General features: G+C 35.4%; 1 protein-coding gene across 1 annotated transcript in view; it reads left to right on the top strand.

Moving 5' to 3' along the window:
* Positions 1 to 19113, top strand: part of LOC124106472 (contactin-associated protein-like 3) — a gene marked incomplete at its 5' end in the record, with an annotated part of 95883 nt that overhangs the window by 53123 nt on the left and 23647 nt on the right. The window contains 4 exons of the mRNA XM_046464074.2: positions 1231 to 1387; positions 6740 to 6867; positions 10505 to 10675; positions 12190 to 12408. Coding sequence (XP_046320030.1) covers positions 1231 to 1387; positions 6740 to 6867; positions 10505 to 10675; positions 12190 to 12408 — 675 coding nt within the window. The remainder of the gene's footprint in view (positions 1 to 1230; positions 1388 to 6739; positions 6868 to 10504; positions 10676 to 12189; positions 12409 to 19113) is intronic.

Below are 19113 nucleotides of genomic sequence, written 5' to 3'. Positions count from 1 at the left end.
ATGTCTTTTTAAATCATTCCCTATACAAATTCTCTTGGTCACTCAAATAAATCTTGAATGGAGCCAAAGACATTCTGTACTTTTAAAAACATTCTTTTGTTCCTAATTTATGAATAAAATTATAAACTCCAATACAAACACAAAATTGTTCATTTATATATATAAGGGTTTTTTGCTGTTAATCTGTGAAAGAATGAATGTTGAATAATTGTTTTTTAAAGTGGAATTTTGAACACATCTATCAAATATCTGTTAAAAGTTCTGCTCCCTAGAGATAAGTTTGCAACACTTTTTAAAAAGGAAGAAGGCTGGTTGATACTGATTCTTTGCACATGCCTCAACCACTGGTTCAGGGCTGAGTGATGATGAATGCAGTTAGTATGTTTGCAAGCTAAGATGTTGTCAGCAGAAGCAGAGGGCTCCTCTAACAGGGAGCCATCATGCTGCTTGTGAGTTAGGGAGAACAGAGGTCCCATTTCAGATTCTCAGTAGTGAACCAGTGGTGACAGCTGATGGGTTTGAAAGAGCATGTTGAAAATGACAAGCATCTTTGCAACTGATTTACTGTTACTTCCATTTTCCCTCTGGTCCTGCTTCTCTATGGAGGGGGAAGTGCCCCTCCCCACTTGCATACCACCCACTTTCTAGTCACCTCACTCTCACCCTCACCTGGACTTAGCATCAAGATGAGCCCCCTTAGAGTTGAGGTGGCCTCCGACTCTGTGGCTGAGTTATGGTGGCTCTGAGCAAGTGGTGCTGGAGGACTCAGATATAATTGGCTCAGAGTTGTTCTGAACCCCAGATTCACCTCAAGCATGAAGGTGAATCTCCGCAGTTTCCAAATTAAGAGCCAAGCCATTTAGTAGAAGAAAAAGCACAAACATGTCCCTAAGGAATTTTTAACACACAATAGGAAATATCAGTGTTACATTAATTAAAATAGTAAAAGAAACCATATTTTGTATAACAAATTCTTTCATGGCAGTTTAGTATCTCAAACAGATTTTAGGTTCAATGTATAAAATAATAATGTATAAATAGTAATAATTCTCAATATTAATTTTTTAAAACATTCAGGAGTCCTTTAAAAAATTATCCTCTTGTAGAGTTAAAAATGTGATCACTTCTAAAATAGTCTATTTTTAACATAGAGGGGAATAAAGGAATGATATGGGGAGGCAGGTAGCGGGGGGCAAAGTAGGTGTCACCTTTCTCATACTTGTCTTTCAGATGGAACCCCAGTGAGCTGGTGGGTTGGAAGAACCAATGAAACACACACTTACTGGGGAGGTTCTCTGCCTGATGCTCAAAAGTGTACTTGTGGATTAGAGGGGAACTGCATTGATTCTCAATATCACTGCAACTGTGATGCTGACCAGGATGAATGGTGATTTCCACATGCTTTCCCTGTGCAAACTGTAATTTTTTAATTGCTTAAACTGTGTACCTTAGGCAGATATTATACAAGATAGTACAATAGGGAGAATAAAGAATTTCCTAAGAAGTTAAAGAATAAGTTTTGATGTGTATGACGTCATTCATCTAAGGCCTAAAATATGAAAATGATTTTTTTCATTTATCTGTGAATAATTATGTCCGTTTTATTTTTCTAATAAAACAAAATGGAAATACCAGATTGTTTCACATTAAGTGGAAGTACAATATCAGCCTTCTTAAAGTTAAATTGATTTTCCATGGCTGATCTTGAGTTGTTTTTTGACCCCCTAAATCCTTAAATGGCCACATGAGGGAAATCAGAAAAGGCCCTGGCTCCATGAAAAGAACATATGGAATTCTAAATTTTCCCTACAGTTAGAGGTCTCAAAAGGCTTCAAACCCAATGAAAAGGTGAATAAGGACAAATCTTCCAGTTAGCACATGAGATAGAAAACTCATGTCTAGACACTCTCACACAGATTTTTAATTCAATACATAATTTTAATTGCAATATATAAGATCGTTTCAAAATTAAATTACCATGGCCACAGGTTGGTAGCTCCAATAGCTTGTCATAGAATTACAAGATATTCTTACTACAGGTCTGCCCTCCTCCTTCGTTCAGGAATCACAGGGTTCTGACAGATAAAATGCCTTGAAGTATAAGCTCACACTCCAGTTTTACAAAACACAAAAGAAAGTGGGAGGGTAGAGAAACGGCAAAGGGGAGAATTGGAAATGTAAATGTCCCAGATAATGGGTATAATTAGAAATGTAAAATAAATGTATGAGCAGATTGAAAAATAAGCAATGAAGTTGAGAAAACAATCAAATACTATTAATAGAGATAATTGCTATTTACAAAAGAACCAAACAAATGTTTGGAAATGAAACTATTGTTTTTATTGAAAATTTTAAGACTTGTTGGATCAAATATTGGACACAAATGATTTGAAGACTAGTGAAATGATTAATATATGTAACCAAATTACGTGGCTTGTAGCACAGAGAGAAACAAATTGGGAACCCTGAAAGGGGTGCAGAGAAGAGAGAATGCATGTCTGGCTGAAGTTTCTAAAGAAGATGGGACATAATTAGGAAGAGGCAATATTCCAAATAGGTAAGAAATTTCCAGACTAGAGAAAATACTGAACTACCAAGCAGGATAAATAAAAGCAAATCCATATCTAGACATACTATGGTGAAATAGAAGAACTTTAAAGAAAACGTCAAAAGAAAAAGAAAATGTTGAATGAAGCAGATATGGAAGAAAGACTTCTGAAAGGAAAGAACTGTAGAGCACAACAAGCTCTTCATAATTGGAAATAAAATTACTATCCATCTCGAAATTTTTGCTCAGCTGCTATTTTCAAAAATGAGTGATAAAAATGAAGATCCTCTCAGGCAATAAGATACTGAGAAGTTTACCGCCAGCACACCCCACAGGAGGAAGTTCTGAAGAACAGCTTTCAAAAAGAAAGAAAATGACCTTTTAAAGGGAAAGTCTCGGATGCAAAAAGAAATATTGAGAAAAGAAATTTGTAAACTCAGAGGCCCCAAAATAAATACCAGACACCAGGAACATGTAACTATTTTATGTATAGCTACATTTCACATCTAGCTACATGAAATTAAAACATGAGAAAGCAGTCATCTAATCTGTTAACAAAGATGATCATAATTGACAAAGTAGCCAAAAGAATGTTGAGAAGTAAAAATATCATTGAAATTTGAACTTGGGGTATTAGCATTAAATTACTCCCAGTGTGCATTAGTTTTAGGTGTAATCTCTAAAAGAATAAATATAGAACAAATAAATTCAAATCAGTAGAGGAAAGAAAGGAAAAACTGGGGAGGTTGGGGTTGTAGCTCAGTGGTGGGATGTTGGCAGGTATGCTAAAAAGAAGGAGGGAAGGAGAAAAAAAACCCCAATTTTGCAATTCAGTTAATCAAAAAGAAGATAGCAAATGAGATTTAAAAAGAACAAGCAACACAATAAATTCAGAGTGAGATCATAGTCATGCACAAAGAGTGTGACGAAAGTGTCCATTTAAATCTAGATATGTCAAATTGAATAAAAAGCAAGCATATCTTATCTGTACATGCAGAAATAATGAAACTGAATATTAAAAAAATTTACTAGGAAAATATACACAAAAGTAAGCAAATTTAATAACTCTAATTTTGGGGGCTGGGGTTGTGGCTCAGAGGCAGAGTACTTGCCTCGCACATGTGAGGCACTGGGTTCGATCCTTAGCACCACATAAAAATAAATCAACAAAATAAAGATTTTTTTAAAAAAACCCTAATTTTGGACAAAGATGTTCATACTTTTAAATTTTACCAGAAAGAACCAAGAGTTCTAAATTAGTACACTTGTAATAGAAATAACTCAGAATTCTAAGAATTACAAGAAGAAATTCACAAATTACCCAATAGGAAAAAGTTGAAATGCACATCTGTTAGTAATTGGTAAAACAGGTGGAAAATAATTAGAAGACAGACTATTTTGAAACCAAATTAATAACTTGATTTGTTATACACATAAAATTAAAGGATGCATCATTTTATCTAACACTTATGGCATAGTTTTGCAAACTGATTACAAACATCAAACATTTTTACAAGAGTTAGTACCATATGGACAGTTTCTCTGTGCAACTTGGTTAGAGGTGAAGAGTAAAAATTAAAAATACATATTCAAAAGAACAAATGATTAGAAACAACTCAATAAAGATTATTTACAGGGGGCTGAGGATACAGCTCAGTTGGTAGAAAGCTTGCCTTGCATGCACAAGGCCCTGGGTTCAATCCCCAGCACTGCAAAAAAAAAAAAAAAGATTCTTTACAAGCAATAAACAATATGATTGCAAAAATCAAATAAAATTATTAAAACTAATGGGAGTGTAATAAAGCTGCTGAATCTTAGAATAACTGGATTCTTATTAAGAACATGATACCATAAGAAATGTTATAAAAACATTTGCAAAATCAACAAAAGGAATGACAACTTGGAATAAAGATTTTTTAAAAAGTATATAAGTTTTTTATGGAAAAGATAGCATAAACTTGATCATGAGAATTTAAGAAGACCTAAATAAATGGAAATAAGATTCTATTGCCATGCATGAGAAAACTGGGTACCTCTCCCTCAAGTGCTTTTTTGGTTTAATTTCAAACCAATGCCAAATATTTGTTCATGATTTTTTTTCAACATGACTCTAAACTTTATGTAAACAGTGGGGAACAAGAAGCTAGGACTATGGTGAAGATGGAAACCAGGTGGGAAGACCTGACACACCAAACACGAAGCTTTATTTCAGTGATGCGCAGATGGAAGAGTGAAAGTCAATAGAGAGGCCACGCTGCCAGATTATTGTAATTCTGGATGATAATTATGTGGTTCCCACCCCTCTTTCACTGGAATAATTGTGAATTATGAAACTTGACCTACCGTTTTCCCCCTGTAGCTTTCTCAGTAGCACAAAATACTCAAAGTTCTATTTTACCACCAAAAATAAGTCCTTTGAATCAGTGAATGGTAAGAATTATTTATAGAGCATTAGAAATCAAAAACAAAAGGGTTTGGAAATTATCTTACTGAATGTTTTAAGGAGTCTCGTGACCATGACAATTAGTATCATGCATAAGACATGAGCAGTTGAGAATGCCCTGTACTAATGAGAACAATTTTAAATATAATTGTTTAAAACTCCCGCAGTTACCGAAGTACTTTACAAACAATAAAACTGTTATAAAATCTGTTCTAATATATTCTACAAGCATTATTATTTGCTTATGGATTTTCAGAATTCTGTATGTACATTGTTAATGTTGAAGACAGCATTAAGTTGTAGTTTTTCTTACATTGGAAAGCATAGTTTTGAATGGTTCCTCTGTATTCAAGGATCCTCAATGAATAACTAATATACACATTTTTCCTCTTAAATGGCAATCACAGGATTTAATTTGCCAGGTTATCCCTAGAGTTGTAATAAGTTCCCAGACTGACTCCCCCAATAATGTGGTGGTACCTTCTAGCTTTCTGACAGCCTGATTTATGACAAACCAGACATTGATGTGCTTGTTATAATCTGCTTGTGTGCTTCTGTTTAGCAGGAACCACAGGGACTTACTTATTTAGTCTGATACTTTGAAATGAATTGATTCAATGAAACCGTTTTTTTTTTTTAATTTCAGGATATTCATCTTCTATTTTTCATAACACCATATGCACTTCCAGTTACTTTATTAATAATTTTAAGAAAGAATAAAAGTTTTAATAATTCTAACTTTTCTGTCTTAAAAGAATATTTGGTAGCTAAATATAATTGGAATGATTAATAAATTATTCAGATTCATTTCTGTAAAGCTATTAGGTTGAACCATGTTAAATTCCTGGATTTTTTTTTTTACCTGCAAAAGTGGTATTTTTCTGTGCTTCAATTTGTGTATCCTAGAGTAAGTGACAGTTTTGTAACTGTTAGTAATTAAGACTTACTAGTTCTACATAGATATGAGACATCAGAAAGATAAACTAGACAAAAAGCTTTTTTGTCCATAAATTATAAATGCAAATATAATTGAAGTCTTCAATAAAAAGTATGAACAGCTTAAAAAGTATAGAAAAATCTTATTTTACCCAGAGGGGAAGCTGTTGATTGCCAGCTTACCATCCAGGGTCTCTGGCTCCTTTTCTAGTCCTTTCTGTATTGGAAACATAGATATTAATGTTTCCTCACTTATTACATTACATAATAATAATATAGTTGCCATTACATTTATGATATTCACTAGAATACCTAGGGGCACTGATAATGTTTTTTATGTCCATATACCCAACACACAAAGCCTGGTAGATAGAAAATGTCAGATAAATGGAGACTATTGTAATAAAATGATGAGGATTTAAATTCTAAATCTTGTCATTCAGGTATCTTTTGTCTTGTTTGTGTTTGTGAAGGCTGATTGCTCTTCTTTGCATAAGTTCTGTATTTAAATTCTATACAGTGGTTGAATTGGACAGAATCCTGAGCCACTTAATTGCTTTAAGAATGCAACCTCACACCTGCACCCATGACCACATATGAGTCTGTCCACTCCCTTCTTAGTGGTCAGGTGCATGAACAGTGACCTCCTGTCCTCAGATATATGCTTATGCTTCTAAGTGTTAAGATAAGCATTTTGATTTCCCTGCTATATGTATTTACAAATTTGCTAAATACCTCTTGAACTGCAATAAAAAACTATAATTTCTTATGTTATTCAGAATAAAGTTGAGATGGTTGTGTTTATTTCCTAGGACCAGTGACACAGGAGTCCTTTCCCATAAGGAGCACCTGCCAGTCACTCAGGTTATGATGACAGATGCAGGCCGGCCACACTCTGAAGCAGCTTATACTCTGGGGCCTCTGCTCTGCCGAGGGGACAGTAAGTAGCAGTCAGAGGAATCTAATAATGCATGGTAATGTTTTATGAGAAATTAACTGCATGGGTTTATGAAAAGACTATCTTTTTTAGTAATCTGTATTTCATAGGAATATATTAACTTATAAAAAAGAAAAATAATTATAATGGAGAAAAAAGAGAAATTATATTACTTTTGGGTTCTGACTCTTTTATGCTGTATTTAAATAACACTACAGATGTAAAGACTAAGGGAATCATCTGAAATAATTTGTCACTTTGTTAACAAACTTTATCTTTTCTTTTTTTCCCAGTACTTGGGGCTGAACCCACGGGTGCTTTACCACTGAGCCATGTCCCCAGCCCTTTTTATTTTTTATTTTGAGACAGGGTCTCAAGTTGCTGAGAGTCTCTCTGAATTGCTGAGGCTGGCCTCAAATTTGCAATTCTTCTGCAATTACAGACATGTGCCACTGTGCTTGACAGCACTTTCTATACCTTATCCCACCTACTAATTTTAAGGCAGCAAACTTTTATTCCTTTTAGATCCCTTATCTAAAATTCTTGGGACCTAAAATCTAAAATCATTTTAGATTTCAGGTTTTGTTTTTGTTTTTGATTTTTTTTGGGGGGGGGGATTTGAGGATATTTGCATGTGCATAATGAGAAATCTTGTAAATGAAACCCAAGTTTAAACACTAAATTCATTCATGCTTTTTATGACCTTATGCACATGGCACTGATTTAACACAATACTTTTAGTTCACCTGCATTTTGACTGCAACTTACCACATGAGGTCAGGGAGAAATTTTCTACTTGTACTGTCAATACTCAAAGTTTCTGATTTTCATTCATTTCATACTTCAGATTATTTGATTATGTATGCTCAGCCTGGATTATTTGGTTATGTATGCTCAGCCTATACATGCCTACTAAGTTCTAAGTACAAGTACTTTGATGAGTGCTGATATGCCTAAAATCCAGAAGATAATGAGAAAATGAAAGGGCAGAGCCCATTATAGGCAGAATTCTATGGTATTAATTAATCCCATTAGGTATTAATTAATTCTGAATGTTACCCAGGAACTTTGATGATCTTAACTTTCTGAAAAACAAAAAACATGTGTTCTATCTTCATTTCCATCCTTATGGTCTCTTCTAAATAAACTCCATCAAGGTTTGTCCTCCTTCCCTCCCCACACACTGCTCTCTTCCAGGTCACCAGTGTGATCTTGATATTGTTAAACCCAATTATTATTTTTCAGTTTTCCTCTTAATGGACTGGACTCCATCATGATTCACTTTTTAATTCACTTTCCTTACCAGGCCACCAACATACCACAAAGTCTGCATTTTACTCCTTCCCTCCTCCCTCCAGTATTTATTTCACCAATAGGCTCATGTTGGGATGTTCATTGTTCCCCTCATTGACCTTGTCCTTCTCTGCATGAGAATGATCGCTTCCCATCAGTCTCTTGGCTTTAAATACTCAGTAACCCCACTTTATACCTCAAGCCCAATAACTGAGCTTCAGGCTTACCCACCTGACTGGATGATGAACCTCTGCTTGTGCCTTAATAGATGCTTCAGATTCACCCTGACAAAGCAGGGGGTGAGAAAGAAAATAATTTCTACAACTTTGCCCAATTCAGTGTGTGGCAATTCCATTCTTCTCATCACCCCTTAAACTGAGACCATTGGTCACTTGTAACTTCTCTCTTCCTCTCACACTCTCATCACTACTCACATCTGATTCATCAGCAAATCCTTTTGTTGCTAACTTCAAGAATGGATTGAGAATCTGACCACACCTCACCACTTCCTTTGCTACCTGGCCTGGATTATTGTTCCATTCTTGAAATGTTCTGCCTGCCTCTGTCTTTGCTCACTCAGGCTTATTCTCAGCACAGCCACCAGTGTGAATGAAGTCTTGTCATGTAAATCCTCTGCCCAGAACTCTCCAATGTTGCCTGAATCAGAGGTCCACCAAGGACCCAGTAGCCATGCTGACCTCTAAGACAGAGAAATCCTGTGGAGCCTATGGGACCCAAGGTTCTCCATGGGGCCTATACAAGGAATTGCTCTGGGAGAAAGTCCTAGTGTTTCTGAATGTTATGACTAATAGTTTAGATAATAAAAATCACATGTCAAGGTTTTATTCTGAATGAATTGATTAAATGATAATTTGAATTATCATGATAACTAATGCAGCATAATAATTTATAATAAAATGCTTAGCAAAATAGCAATAGAACTTTCTTAGCTCAAGAAAGAATATCTACACAAAACAAAGCTAGCATTGTAATCAATAGTAAAAAACTGAATTCTTTTCTCCTGAGATTGAGAACAAGACAAAGCCTGCAATTATGTAATAAAATAAATAAACATACACAGATTGAAATAAATAAAATTCTACTCATACATACATATATATATATATATATATATATATATATATATATGTGTGTGTGTGTGTGTGTGTGTGTGTGTGTGTATTATATGACTGTTTTCACAGAAAATCTCAAGGAATTTAAACACACACACACACACACACATACCCTACTGACATGCAACAAAACATGTTTACTTGAAATCTATAAAAGTCTAAAGGCAAAAATCAAGAAAATATAAATAAGAGGAGACACATATACTGTGTCCATGATTGGAAAACTCAGTATAGGAAAGATGTTGATTCTCCCCAAACTGAGGAGACACTTCATCAAAAAGGATGTAAGGATAGCACAGATGTACATGAGAAGATGTTCTACAACATCAGCCATTAGGAAAGGCAAATTGATACCACAACACACCAATGTGAATTGCCAAAAAACAAACAAAAACTTCTAATGCCAAGTGCTGTGTGAGGATGTAAAAATACTCATACATTGTTGATGGAAATGACAAATGTACAGCCACTCTAGAAAACTGTTTGGCAGTTTGTTTTAGAGTTAAATACATACCTACCATATGATCCAGAAAAATCCACGCTGGGTATTTACTAACCTAGAGAAATGAAAACTTATGTTCACCCGAAAAACTGTACACAAATATTATAGCAGCTCTATTCCCAAATCTGGAAATGATGCTCAATGTTCTTCAGTTTGGTCAAACTATAGCATATCTACATTAGAGAAGTCAGTAGGAGGAAGAAGCAGATATTTATATGTACAACAATGTGAGTGGATCTCAAAGCCATTATACTGAGTGAAAGGAGCCAATCTTGAAATGTTAAAAAGTGCATCACTCTTTATAGGACCTTTAGAAAAGGCAAACTATAAAGGGATGAGGAAGAAAGGATGTGAGTTTAGGGGGATATCAAGAGGGAGATCTCTCAATTTTGGTAAAAGTTACACAAATCAATGCAGATTAATAACAAAATCAAGAGTCATTTTTAACTCCTTAAATTAAAAGTAAAATTGTGTTTAAAAACACAGACCATTTCCATAGTGATTCTACTCAGTTATCCATGTCCAGAATCTTAATGATCCAAGTAATCACCATTTGGATATTCATATCATGGCTTCATGTCCAGAAGAACCTCAAAATGAAGACTTCCTTCGATGAGTAATGCATTTAATAGTAAAAATAAATGCTAGACACATAAAATGCAATTATTGTTTTGTTTCACTATTACTTTCACTCTTTTTTTTTAATAAACAGATTCATTTTGGAATTCAGCTTCATTCAATACTGAGACTTCGTATCTTCATTTCCCTACATTCCGTGGAGAGCTCAGTGCTGATGTGTCTTTCTTTTTTAAGACAACAGCTTCTTCTGGGGTGTTTGTAGAGAACCTGGGTATCACAGACTTTATCAGACTAGAACTGCGCGGTGAGTTGCCACTGAGACAAAGCCACAGAATGCTCAGTAATGAGCAATAAACCCTTTAGTATTCTCATTCCTAATCTGCTGCCATGCTTCCTTATCAAGTATATTTTTATAAATACCAAAATTCTATTATTTAAAAAAAATTCTTTTATCTTAAAGAAGTCAGCATTCTATCCTTATAACAAAATATCTAAGGCAGTTAACTTAGAAAGGTTTATTTTGGCTCATGGTTCTAGAGGTTTCAGCCCAAAATAGAGTGGCTACATAGTGTTGGACCTCTAGTGAGGGCAGTATGTCATCATGGGAGCATGTGCTTACCCCTGAGCCAGAAAAAAAAGAGAAAGAGGAAAGGGCTAAGGCCCCACAATCCTCTTCAAGGCTATGCCCTCTCAATTACCTAAAGACCTTCCTGGAAGGTCCTGCCTTCCAAAGGTTCCACTTCCCAATAGCACCACCCTGAGGACCAAGACTTTAATAACACCTGAGCCTTTGGGGAATTACTCATCCAAACTATAGCAGGTAGAGAGTGAAACAACATCTCCTGAGATATACAACAGATTATAATGGTTTGGTGCTACTTTACTTCTGTGTGCAATCAGGAGATTAAACCAGACTGGTCAAATAACTAATTTCTACTAAATTAAAAATTATTTGACTGAATTGACTGCTCACATTATTTAATCACATGTGCAAATCTTTATTTCTTATGGTCAAAGATTTCACTTACGATTTTTTAAATTATATGAAGTTTTAAATCACCTTTAATCAAAATCATTTATATGAAGCCAGATCACATGCTAGATTTCTTTCTATAGGTAAATGTCTGCTAGTTAGAGCTTAGCAAGATGAGCAATTAAACTCTTTTTTAGTCAGCTTTTTCACTGATGTAACCAAAAACCCGATAAGAACAATTAGAGAAGGAAAAGTTTTATTTGGAGGCTCATGGTTTCAGAGGTCTCTGTCTATAGATGGCCAACTCCATTCCTTGAGGCCTGAGTTGAGACAGAACATAATGGCCTAAGAGTGTGGAGAAGGAAAGCAGCTCAGGACCTGGCACCAGGAAGCAGAGAGAGTGAGCTGTACTTACCAAGAACAAAATATAAACCCCAAAAGCATGTCCTCAGGGACCTTCCTCCTTCAGCCACACCTTATCTGCCTACTGTTGCCAACAAGTTAATTCCTATTAATGGGTTAACACATTGATTAGGTTAAGGCTCTCATAACCCAATCAGTGCACCTCTAAACCCTTTTGTATTGATTCACATATGAGCTTTTGGGGGACATCTCATATCTCAACCATAACAAACTCTGAGAAAGAATGTATTAAAATCAGTTTTATTTTTCTTTCTCCAGGATTCAAATTTATTTTTCCCTCCTAACCAACTCTAAGTAATTCTTTCCTGCATCACTGCGCTATTCATTATGAGCATACCACAATACTGTTTTCATGTCCACTCAGGATTACATTTTCTCCCTTTTGAATTAACTTGAGAAACTTTCATATCTACAATTTCCAGCTCCCACAGAAGTGACCTTTTCCTTTGATGTGGGGAATGGTCCTTGTGAAGTCACAGTACAGTCACCCACTCCCTTTAATGACAACCGATGGCATCACGTGAAGGCAGAAAGAAATGTTAAAGAAGCATCTCTCCAAGTGGATCAGCTCCCTCAAAAGTTTCAACCTGCCCCCACTGGTGGGCACCTCCTCTTGCAGCTCAACAGCCAGCTCTTCATTGGTGAGTACTGATGGTTTATAACTGAGCTGTGCTCTAAGTGCAGCTGAACCAAAAGAAACTGTAATTTAAAATAGCAGTGATAAACCAGGCATGGTGACACATGCCTGCAATCCCAGCAGCTCAGGAAGCTGAGGCAAAAGGATCATGAGTTCAAAGCCAGCCTCAGCAACTTAGTGAGGTGCTAAGACCCTGTCTCTAAATAAAATACAAAAAAAGGACTGGAGATGTGGCTCAGTGGTTGAGTACCCCTGAGTTCAATCCCTGGTATCAAAAAAAAAAATAGCGATAACAGCAATGATGACAATAGAGACTGTAGCACCATTTGTAAGACCTTCGTATTTAATATTTAATATCTCCTTTTACAGATGCTGTTTTGCCCAATTTACTGAGAAGATAATGCAGCCTCAGAGAGATTGACTGACTTGAACCACAGAAACCCAAACTGACCCAATTAGAATTTCCAAATTTATACTCAATGTAATAGCCAATTTGCATTTTCTTCAGCTACTTCTCATCAATACTATTTTATCGAACATTTAGCCATTTTTATCTATTTCTCCTATTTTAAATCTCTGTAGAATTAGAGAACCTGCCTTGCAATTAGGACAGAATCCTCCAGTGTACCCTCAAAACAGACCACAGGAGACCGTGTCACAGAAGTTATCTAGTGTGTCTGTCCCTGGCAAGAAATACCCCCATCTTGTTCCTGGCCTCCCTTGTCCTATTCCACTTCTGCTTCTCTGTGTTCACATTGGCCATGTTCATAACCATGTCTAACTTCTTTGTTCCCCATTCTTTAAAGATTACAGCTCAAACTGTGCACAGTAGCACATTTCTATAATTCCAGTGATTTGTGAGGCCAAAGTAGGAAGATCACAAGTTGAGGCCAGCCTCTGCAACTTAGACCCTGTCTCAAAATTAAAAAAAAAAAAAAAAAAAAAAAGATTTAGGAATAAATCTCAGTGGTAAAGGGTCCCTGGGTTTTATTCCCCCTATGGAAGGTTGGGAAAGAGATAGCTCTGGACAATGGAAATCTTTCCTTTATTTATTTGTTATTTTATTATTGTTTTTCTCAAGGAAAAAAATGTCTCATTACATTATGTTTCAAGCAACTCTATTCTAATTTGGAAAGTAAGCAGATTAACCAAGTAGCTCTCACTTGGTCATTTCTCATGTCTTTTAAAGTAAATGAAAACAAAATCCAATTAAAACAAATATAAATCACAAGTTAGTAAGCTGGAATATACCTACACCAAAGAGGATCTAATGTTATTCAGTGAATTTAAGCAATTGTGTGTGGTGGGGGTGGGAGGTGTCGGGGAGGTGGCTGGGGGGGGGGGCGGTGTACAACCCAGGGCTCCTTAAAAATTGGCTTCAAGCACAATTAGTTCTTATTGATATAAAGCTTCACTTCAAATCATCAAACTACAGCTCAACTTACACAATTTTATTTTCTGATTTATAATCCTAAGGGTAAATTAATGGAATTTCTTGAAGCCAAGTTTGCATGAAATTCACCTAGAATTAGCATCCCTACAGAGTAAGATTTCTAATCCCTTGAGAAGCTAGTTGAAAGTTCAGATATGGGATACCCTAAGTATGAGATTTGTGTTTTTTAACAAGCTCTGCAGTTACACCTGTGCTTCCATGTTTGCGAACTATCACCTTAAACTCACATGAGAGTTAAGAAAATTACAGAGGAGCATAGTGTTCAGGCTGTGTTACACCACCATGACCCTGGATTAACGGGGTCCAGCCAGTAAGCCTGAGGTCCTCATTCATGGCTTCACCCTTGTGTCCTCTTTATTGCTCCCTCCTCAGTTTCTCTTCACAGCTTTAGTACTGAGAGCTCTTCAAAAATAGAAGTTCACATATATAATTAGAGATTTTCAGCTACATAACCTTTCAAGACACATCATTTAAATTATTATTTAAATTATTTAAAAATGATCATGGAGGCCCGGGTTGTGGCTCATTGGTAGAGTGCTTGCCTAGCATGCATGAGGCACTGGGTTTGATTCCCGGAACCACATAAAAATAAACAAATAAAATAAAGTTATTGTGTCCATCTACAAACAAACAAACAACAATAAAGAAATAAATATGATCATGGATCTTTATTTCATGCTTTATAAAGGAAAAATGTAAACATCTTTTTAAATGTAACCTGAAGGGCTGAGGTTGTGGCTCAGCAGTAGAGCGCTGGAGCAGCACATGCGGGGGCCCTGGGTTTCATCCTCAGCACCACATAAAAAAATAAACAAACAAAATAAAGGTATTTGTCCATCTGTAACTAAAAAAATAAATGTAACCTGAAGAAGTGTTTTTAGAATATTTACTAACTTCAACTTTTAAAAATATATTTATATTAGTGGTTTATTCAGTACTGCTTAATAATTCTCAACAATTGGTCACAATTATGTTTTCAAAATTGCATTTGTTTAGAGAACATTTTTTCTTTTTTGTTTTTATTTTATTTTTTAAAATTTATATATTCTAATTTGTTATACATTACAGCAGGATGCATATCAATCCATAGTGCACATATATTGCACAGTTTTTCATTTCTCTGGTTGTACACAAAGTAGAGTCACACTATTTGTGTCTTCATACGTGTACTTAGGGTAATGATGTCCATCTCATTCCACCATCTTTCCTACCCCCATGCTCCCTCCCTTCTCCTTCCCCTTTTCCCTCTCCAAAGCTCCTCCATGCTTCCCATGCTCCCCCTCACCCCACTTATGTATCGGCATCCACATATCAGAGAAAACATTTGGCCTTTGGTTTTTTGGGATTGGCTTACTTCACTTAGCATAATGTTCTCTAACTCTATCCATTTCCCTGCAAATACCATGATTTTATTCTCTTTTAATGCTGAGTAATATTTCACTGTGTATACATACCTCAGTTTCTTTATCCATTCATCTACCGAAGGGCATCTAGGTTCGTTCCACAATTTAGCTATTTTGAATTGTGCTGCTATATATATTGATGTGACTGCATCACTGAAGTATGCTGTTTTTAAGTCTTTGGCTATAAACGAAGGAGTGGGATAGCTGGGTCAAATGGTGGTTCTATCTCAAGTTTGCCAAGGAATCTCCATATTGCTTTCCAGATTGGTTGCACTGATTTGCAGTCCTACCACCAATGTATGATTGTGCCTTTTCCCCCACATCCTCTAGCGGCCATTCTGATTGGAGTGAGATAAAATCTTAGAGTAGTTTTCATTTGCATTCTTCAATTGCTAGAGATATTGAACATTTTTCCATAAATTTGTTAATCATCTTCTGAGAAGTGTCTGTTCAGTTCCTTAGCCCATTTATTGATTAGGTTGTTGTTGTTGTTATTATTATTATTATTATTATTAATGTTAAGTTTTTTGAGTTCTTTATATGTACCCTAGAAATTAGTGCTCTATCTGATGTGCATGTGGTAAAAATTTGCTCCCATTCTGTAAGCTGTCTCTTCACCTCACTGATTGTTTCTTTTGCTGAAAAGAAACTTTTCAGTTTGAATCCCTTCCATTTATTAATTCTTGATTTTATTTCTTGCACTATAGGAGTCTTGTTAAGATAGTTTAGGCCTAATCTGACATGATGAAGATTTGGGCCTACTTTTTCTTCATTAGGTGCAGGGTCTCTGGTCTAATTCCTAAGTCCTTGATCAGCTTTGAGTTGAGTTATGTGCGTGGTGAGAGATAGGGGCTTAATTCATTATGATGCATATGGATTTCCAGTTTTCCCAGCACCATTTGTTGAAGAGGCTATCTTTTTTCCCAATATGTGTTTTTGGCACCTTTGTCTAGTATGAGGTAACTGTATTTAGGTGGTTGTCTCTGTGTCCTCTATTCTGTACCATTAGTCAATTTTGGTGCCAATAACATGTTGTTTTTGTTACTACGGCTTTGTAGTATAGTTTAAGGTGTGGCATGATGCAATATGATTCATTCTTCTTGCTAAGGATTGCTTTGGCTATTCTAGGTCTCTTATTTTTCCAGATGAGTTTTATGACTGCTTTTTCTATTTCTATGAGGAATGTCATTGGGATTTTGATTGGAATTGCATTAAATCTGTATAGTGCTTTTGGTAGTATGGTTATTTTGACAATATTAATTCTGCCTATTCAAGAACAAGGAGGATCTTTCCATCTTCTTAGGTTGTCTTTAATTTCTTTCTTGAGTATTCTATAGTTTTCATTGTAGAGGTCTTTCACCTCTTTCGTTCAGTTGATTCCCAAGTTTTTTATTTTATTTTTTGAAGTTATTGTAAATGGGGTAGTTCTCTTAGTTTCTCTTTCAGAGGATTTGTCACTGATGTATAGAAATGCCTTTGATTTATGGGTGTTGATTTTATATCCTGCTACTTCATTGAATTCATTTATCGGTTCTGGATGTTTTCTGGTGGAATTTTTTGGATCCTCTAGGTATGGAATCATGTCATCAGCAAATAGTGATAGTTTGAATTCTTTTCCTATGCGTATCTCTTTAATTTCTTTCATCTGTCTCATTGCTATGGCTAGAGTTTCAAGAACTAAATAGAAGTGGTAAAAGATTATATGTCCCACATTTTCATTATCCATTTATCTTTTGAGGGACCCCTAGGTTTGTTCCATAGTCTAGCTATTGTGAATTGAGCTGCTGTAAAAATTGATGTGTGTGTGTCACTATAGTATGCTGATTTTAAGTCTTTTGGGTAAAAACCAATGAGTAGGATAGCTGGGTCAAATGGTAGTTCTATTCCCAGTTTTCCGAGGAATCTCCATACTGCTTTCCATAGTAGTTGCACCAATTTGCAGTCCCACCAGCAAAATTATGGCATCTGCCAGTAAATGGTTGGAGGTGGAGACTATGCTAAGTGAAATAAGCCAATCCAACAAAACCAAAGGCCAAATGTTTTCTCTAATAGGCAAATGCTAATTCACAATACGGTGCGGGGCACTAGGGAAGAAGAGCGTTTCCTTAGATTAGGTAGAGGGAAGTGATGGGAGGGGAGGGAAGAGGATGTGGGGATAGGAAAAATAGTAGAATGAAACAGACATTATTTTTTTTTTATTGGTTGTTCAAAACATTACACAGCTCATGACATATCATCTTCCATACATTTGATTCAAGTGGGTTATGAACTCCCATTTTTTACCCCAAATACAAGTTGCAGAATCACATCGGTTACACATCCACATTTTTACATAATACCATATTAGTGACTGTTGTATTCTGCTACCTTTCCTATCCCCTACTATCCCCCCTCCCCTTCCCTCTCATCTTCCCTCTCTACCCCATCTGCTGTTGTTTAATTCTCTCCCTTGTGAAACAGACATTATTGCTGTATGTATATATGTGACTACATGACCAATATTGATTCTGCAACATGTACACTCAGAAAAGTGAGAAATTATATCCCATCTATGTATGATATATCAAAGTATATAAATGCATTCTACTGTCATTTATAACTAATTAAAACAAAGAAATTAGGAAAAAAAAGAAGTGGTGATGGAGGGCATCCCTGTCTTGTTCCAGTTTTTCGAGGGAATGTTTTCAATTTTTCTCCATTTAGAATGATGTTAGCCTTGGGCTTAGCATAGATAGCTTTTATAATGTTGAGATATGGTTCCTATTATCCCTAGTTTTTCTAGTTTTGAACATGAAGGGGTGCTGTATTTGTAGAATGCTTTTTCTGCATCTATTGAGATGATCATATGGTACTTATCTTTAAGTCTATTGATGTGACCAATTACATTTACTGATTTCTATATGTTGAACCAACCTGGGGTGAACCCCACTGGATTGTGGTACACTATCATTTTAATATGTTTTTGTATTAGATTTGCCAGAATTTTTATTGAGAATTTTTGCATCTATGTTCATTAGAGATAATGGTCTGAAGTTTTCTTTCTTTGATGTGTCTTTGCCTGGTTTTGGAATCAGAGTAATATTGGCCTCATAGAATGAGTTTGGAATTTTTTTCCTTTTTTTCTCTTTAATGGAATAATTTTAGGAGTATTGGTATTAGTTCTTCTTTGAAGGTCTTATAGAGCTTAGCTATGTATCCATCTGGCCCTGGGTTTCTCTTGGTTGGTAGGCTTATGATGGCATCTTCTATTTCATTGCTTGAAATTGATCTGTTTAACTTGTATATATCATCCTGATTCAGTTTGGGCAAATCACATGACTCTAGAAATTTGTTGATGCCGTCAATATTTTCTATTTTATTGAAGTACAAATTTTCAAAAGAATTACTAATTATCTTCTGTATTTCTGTAGTGTCCATCATGATATTTCCTTTTTCATCATGGATGTTAGTTATTTGAGTTTTCTCTCTCCTTCTCTTCGTTAGCACAGCTAAGGGTTTATCAATTTTATTTATTTTTTTCAAAGAACTAACTTTTTGTTTTGTCAAATATTTTAATTGTTTCTTTTGTTTCAGTTTCATTGATTTCAGCTCTGATTTTAATTATTTCCTGCTTCTACTTTTTTGGTTTGTTCTTCTTTTTCTAGGGTTTTGAGATGTAATGTTAAATCATTTGTTTGTTGACTTTTTTTTCTTTTAAGGAATGAACTCCATGCAATAACTTTCCTCTTAGTACTGCCTTCATAGTGTCCTAGATATTTCAGTATGTTGTATCAGTATTCTCATTTACCTCTAAGAACTTTTTAATCTCTTCTTTAATGCCTTCTGCAATCCATTGTTCATTCAATAGCATATT

Source organism: Marmota monax, unplaced genomic scaffold, assembly GCF_021218885.2.
Source record: "Marmota monax isolate L192 unplaced genomic scaffold, Marmota_monax_Labrador192_F-V1.1 WCK01_AAM20220418_F8-fsc01096, whole genome shotgun sequence".
Taxonomy (NCBI): Eukaryota; Metazoa; Chordata; class Mammalia; order Rodentia; family Sciuridae; genus Marmota; species Marmota monax.
Note: the sequence above shows the minus strand (reverse complement) of the source record. Positions and strands in the feature narration are given on the sequence as shown.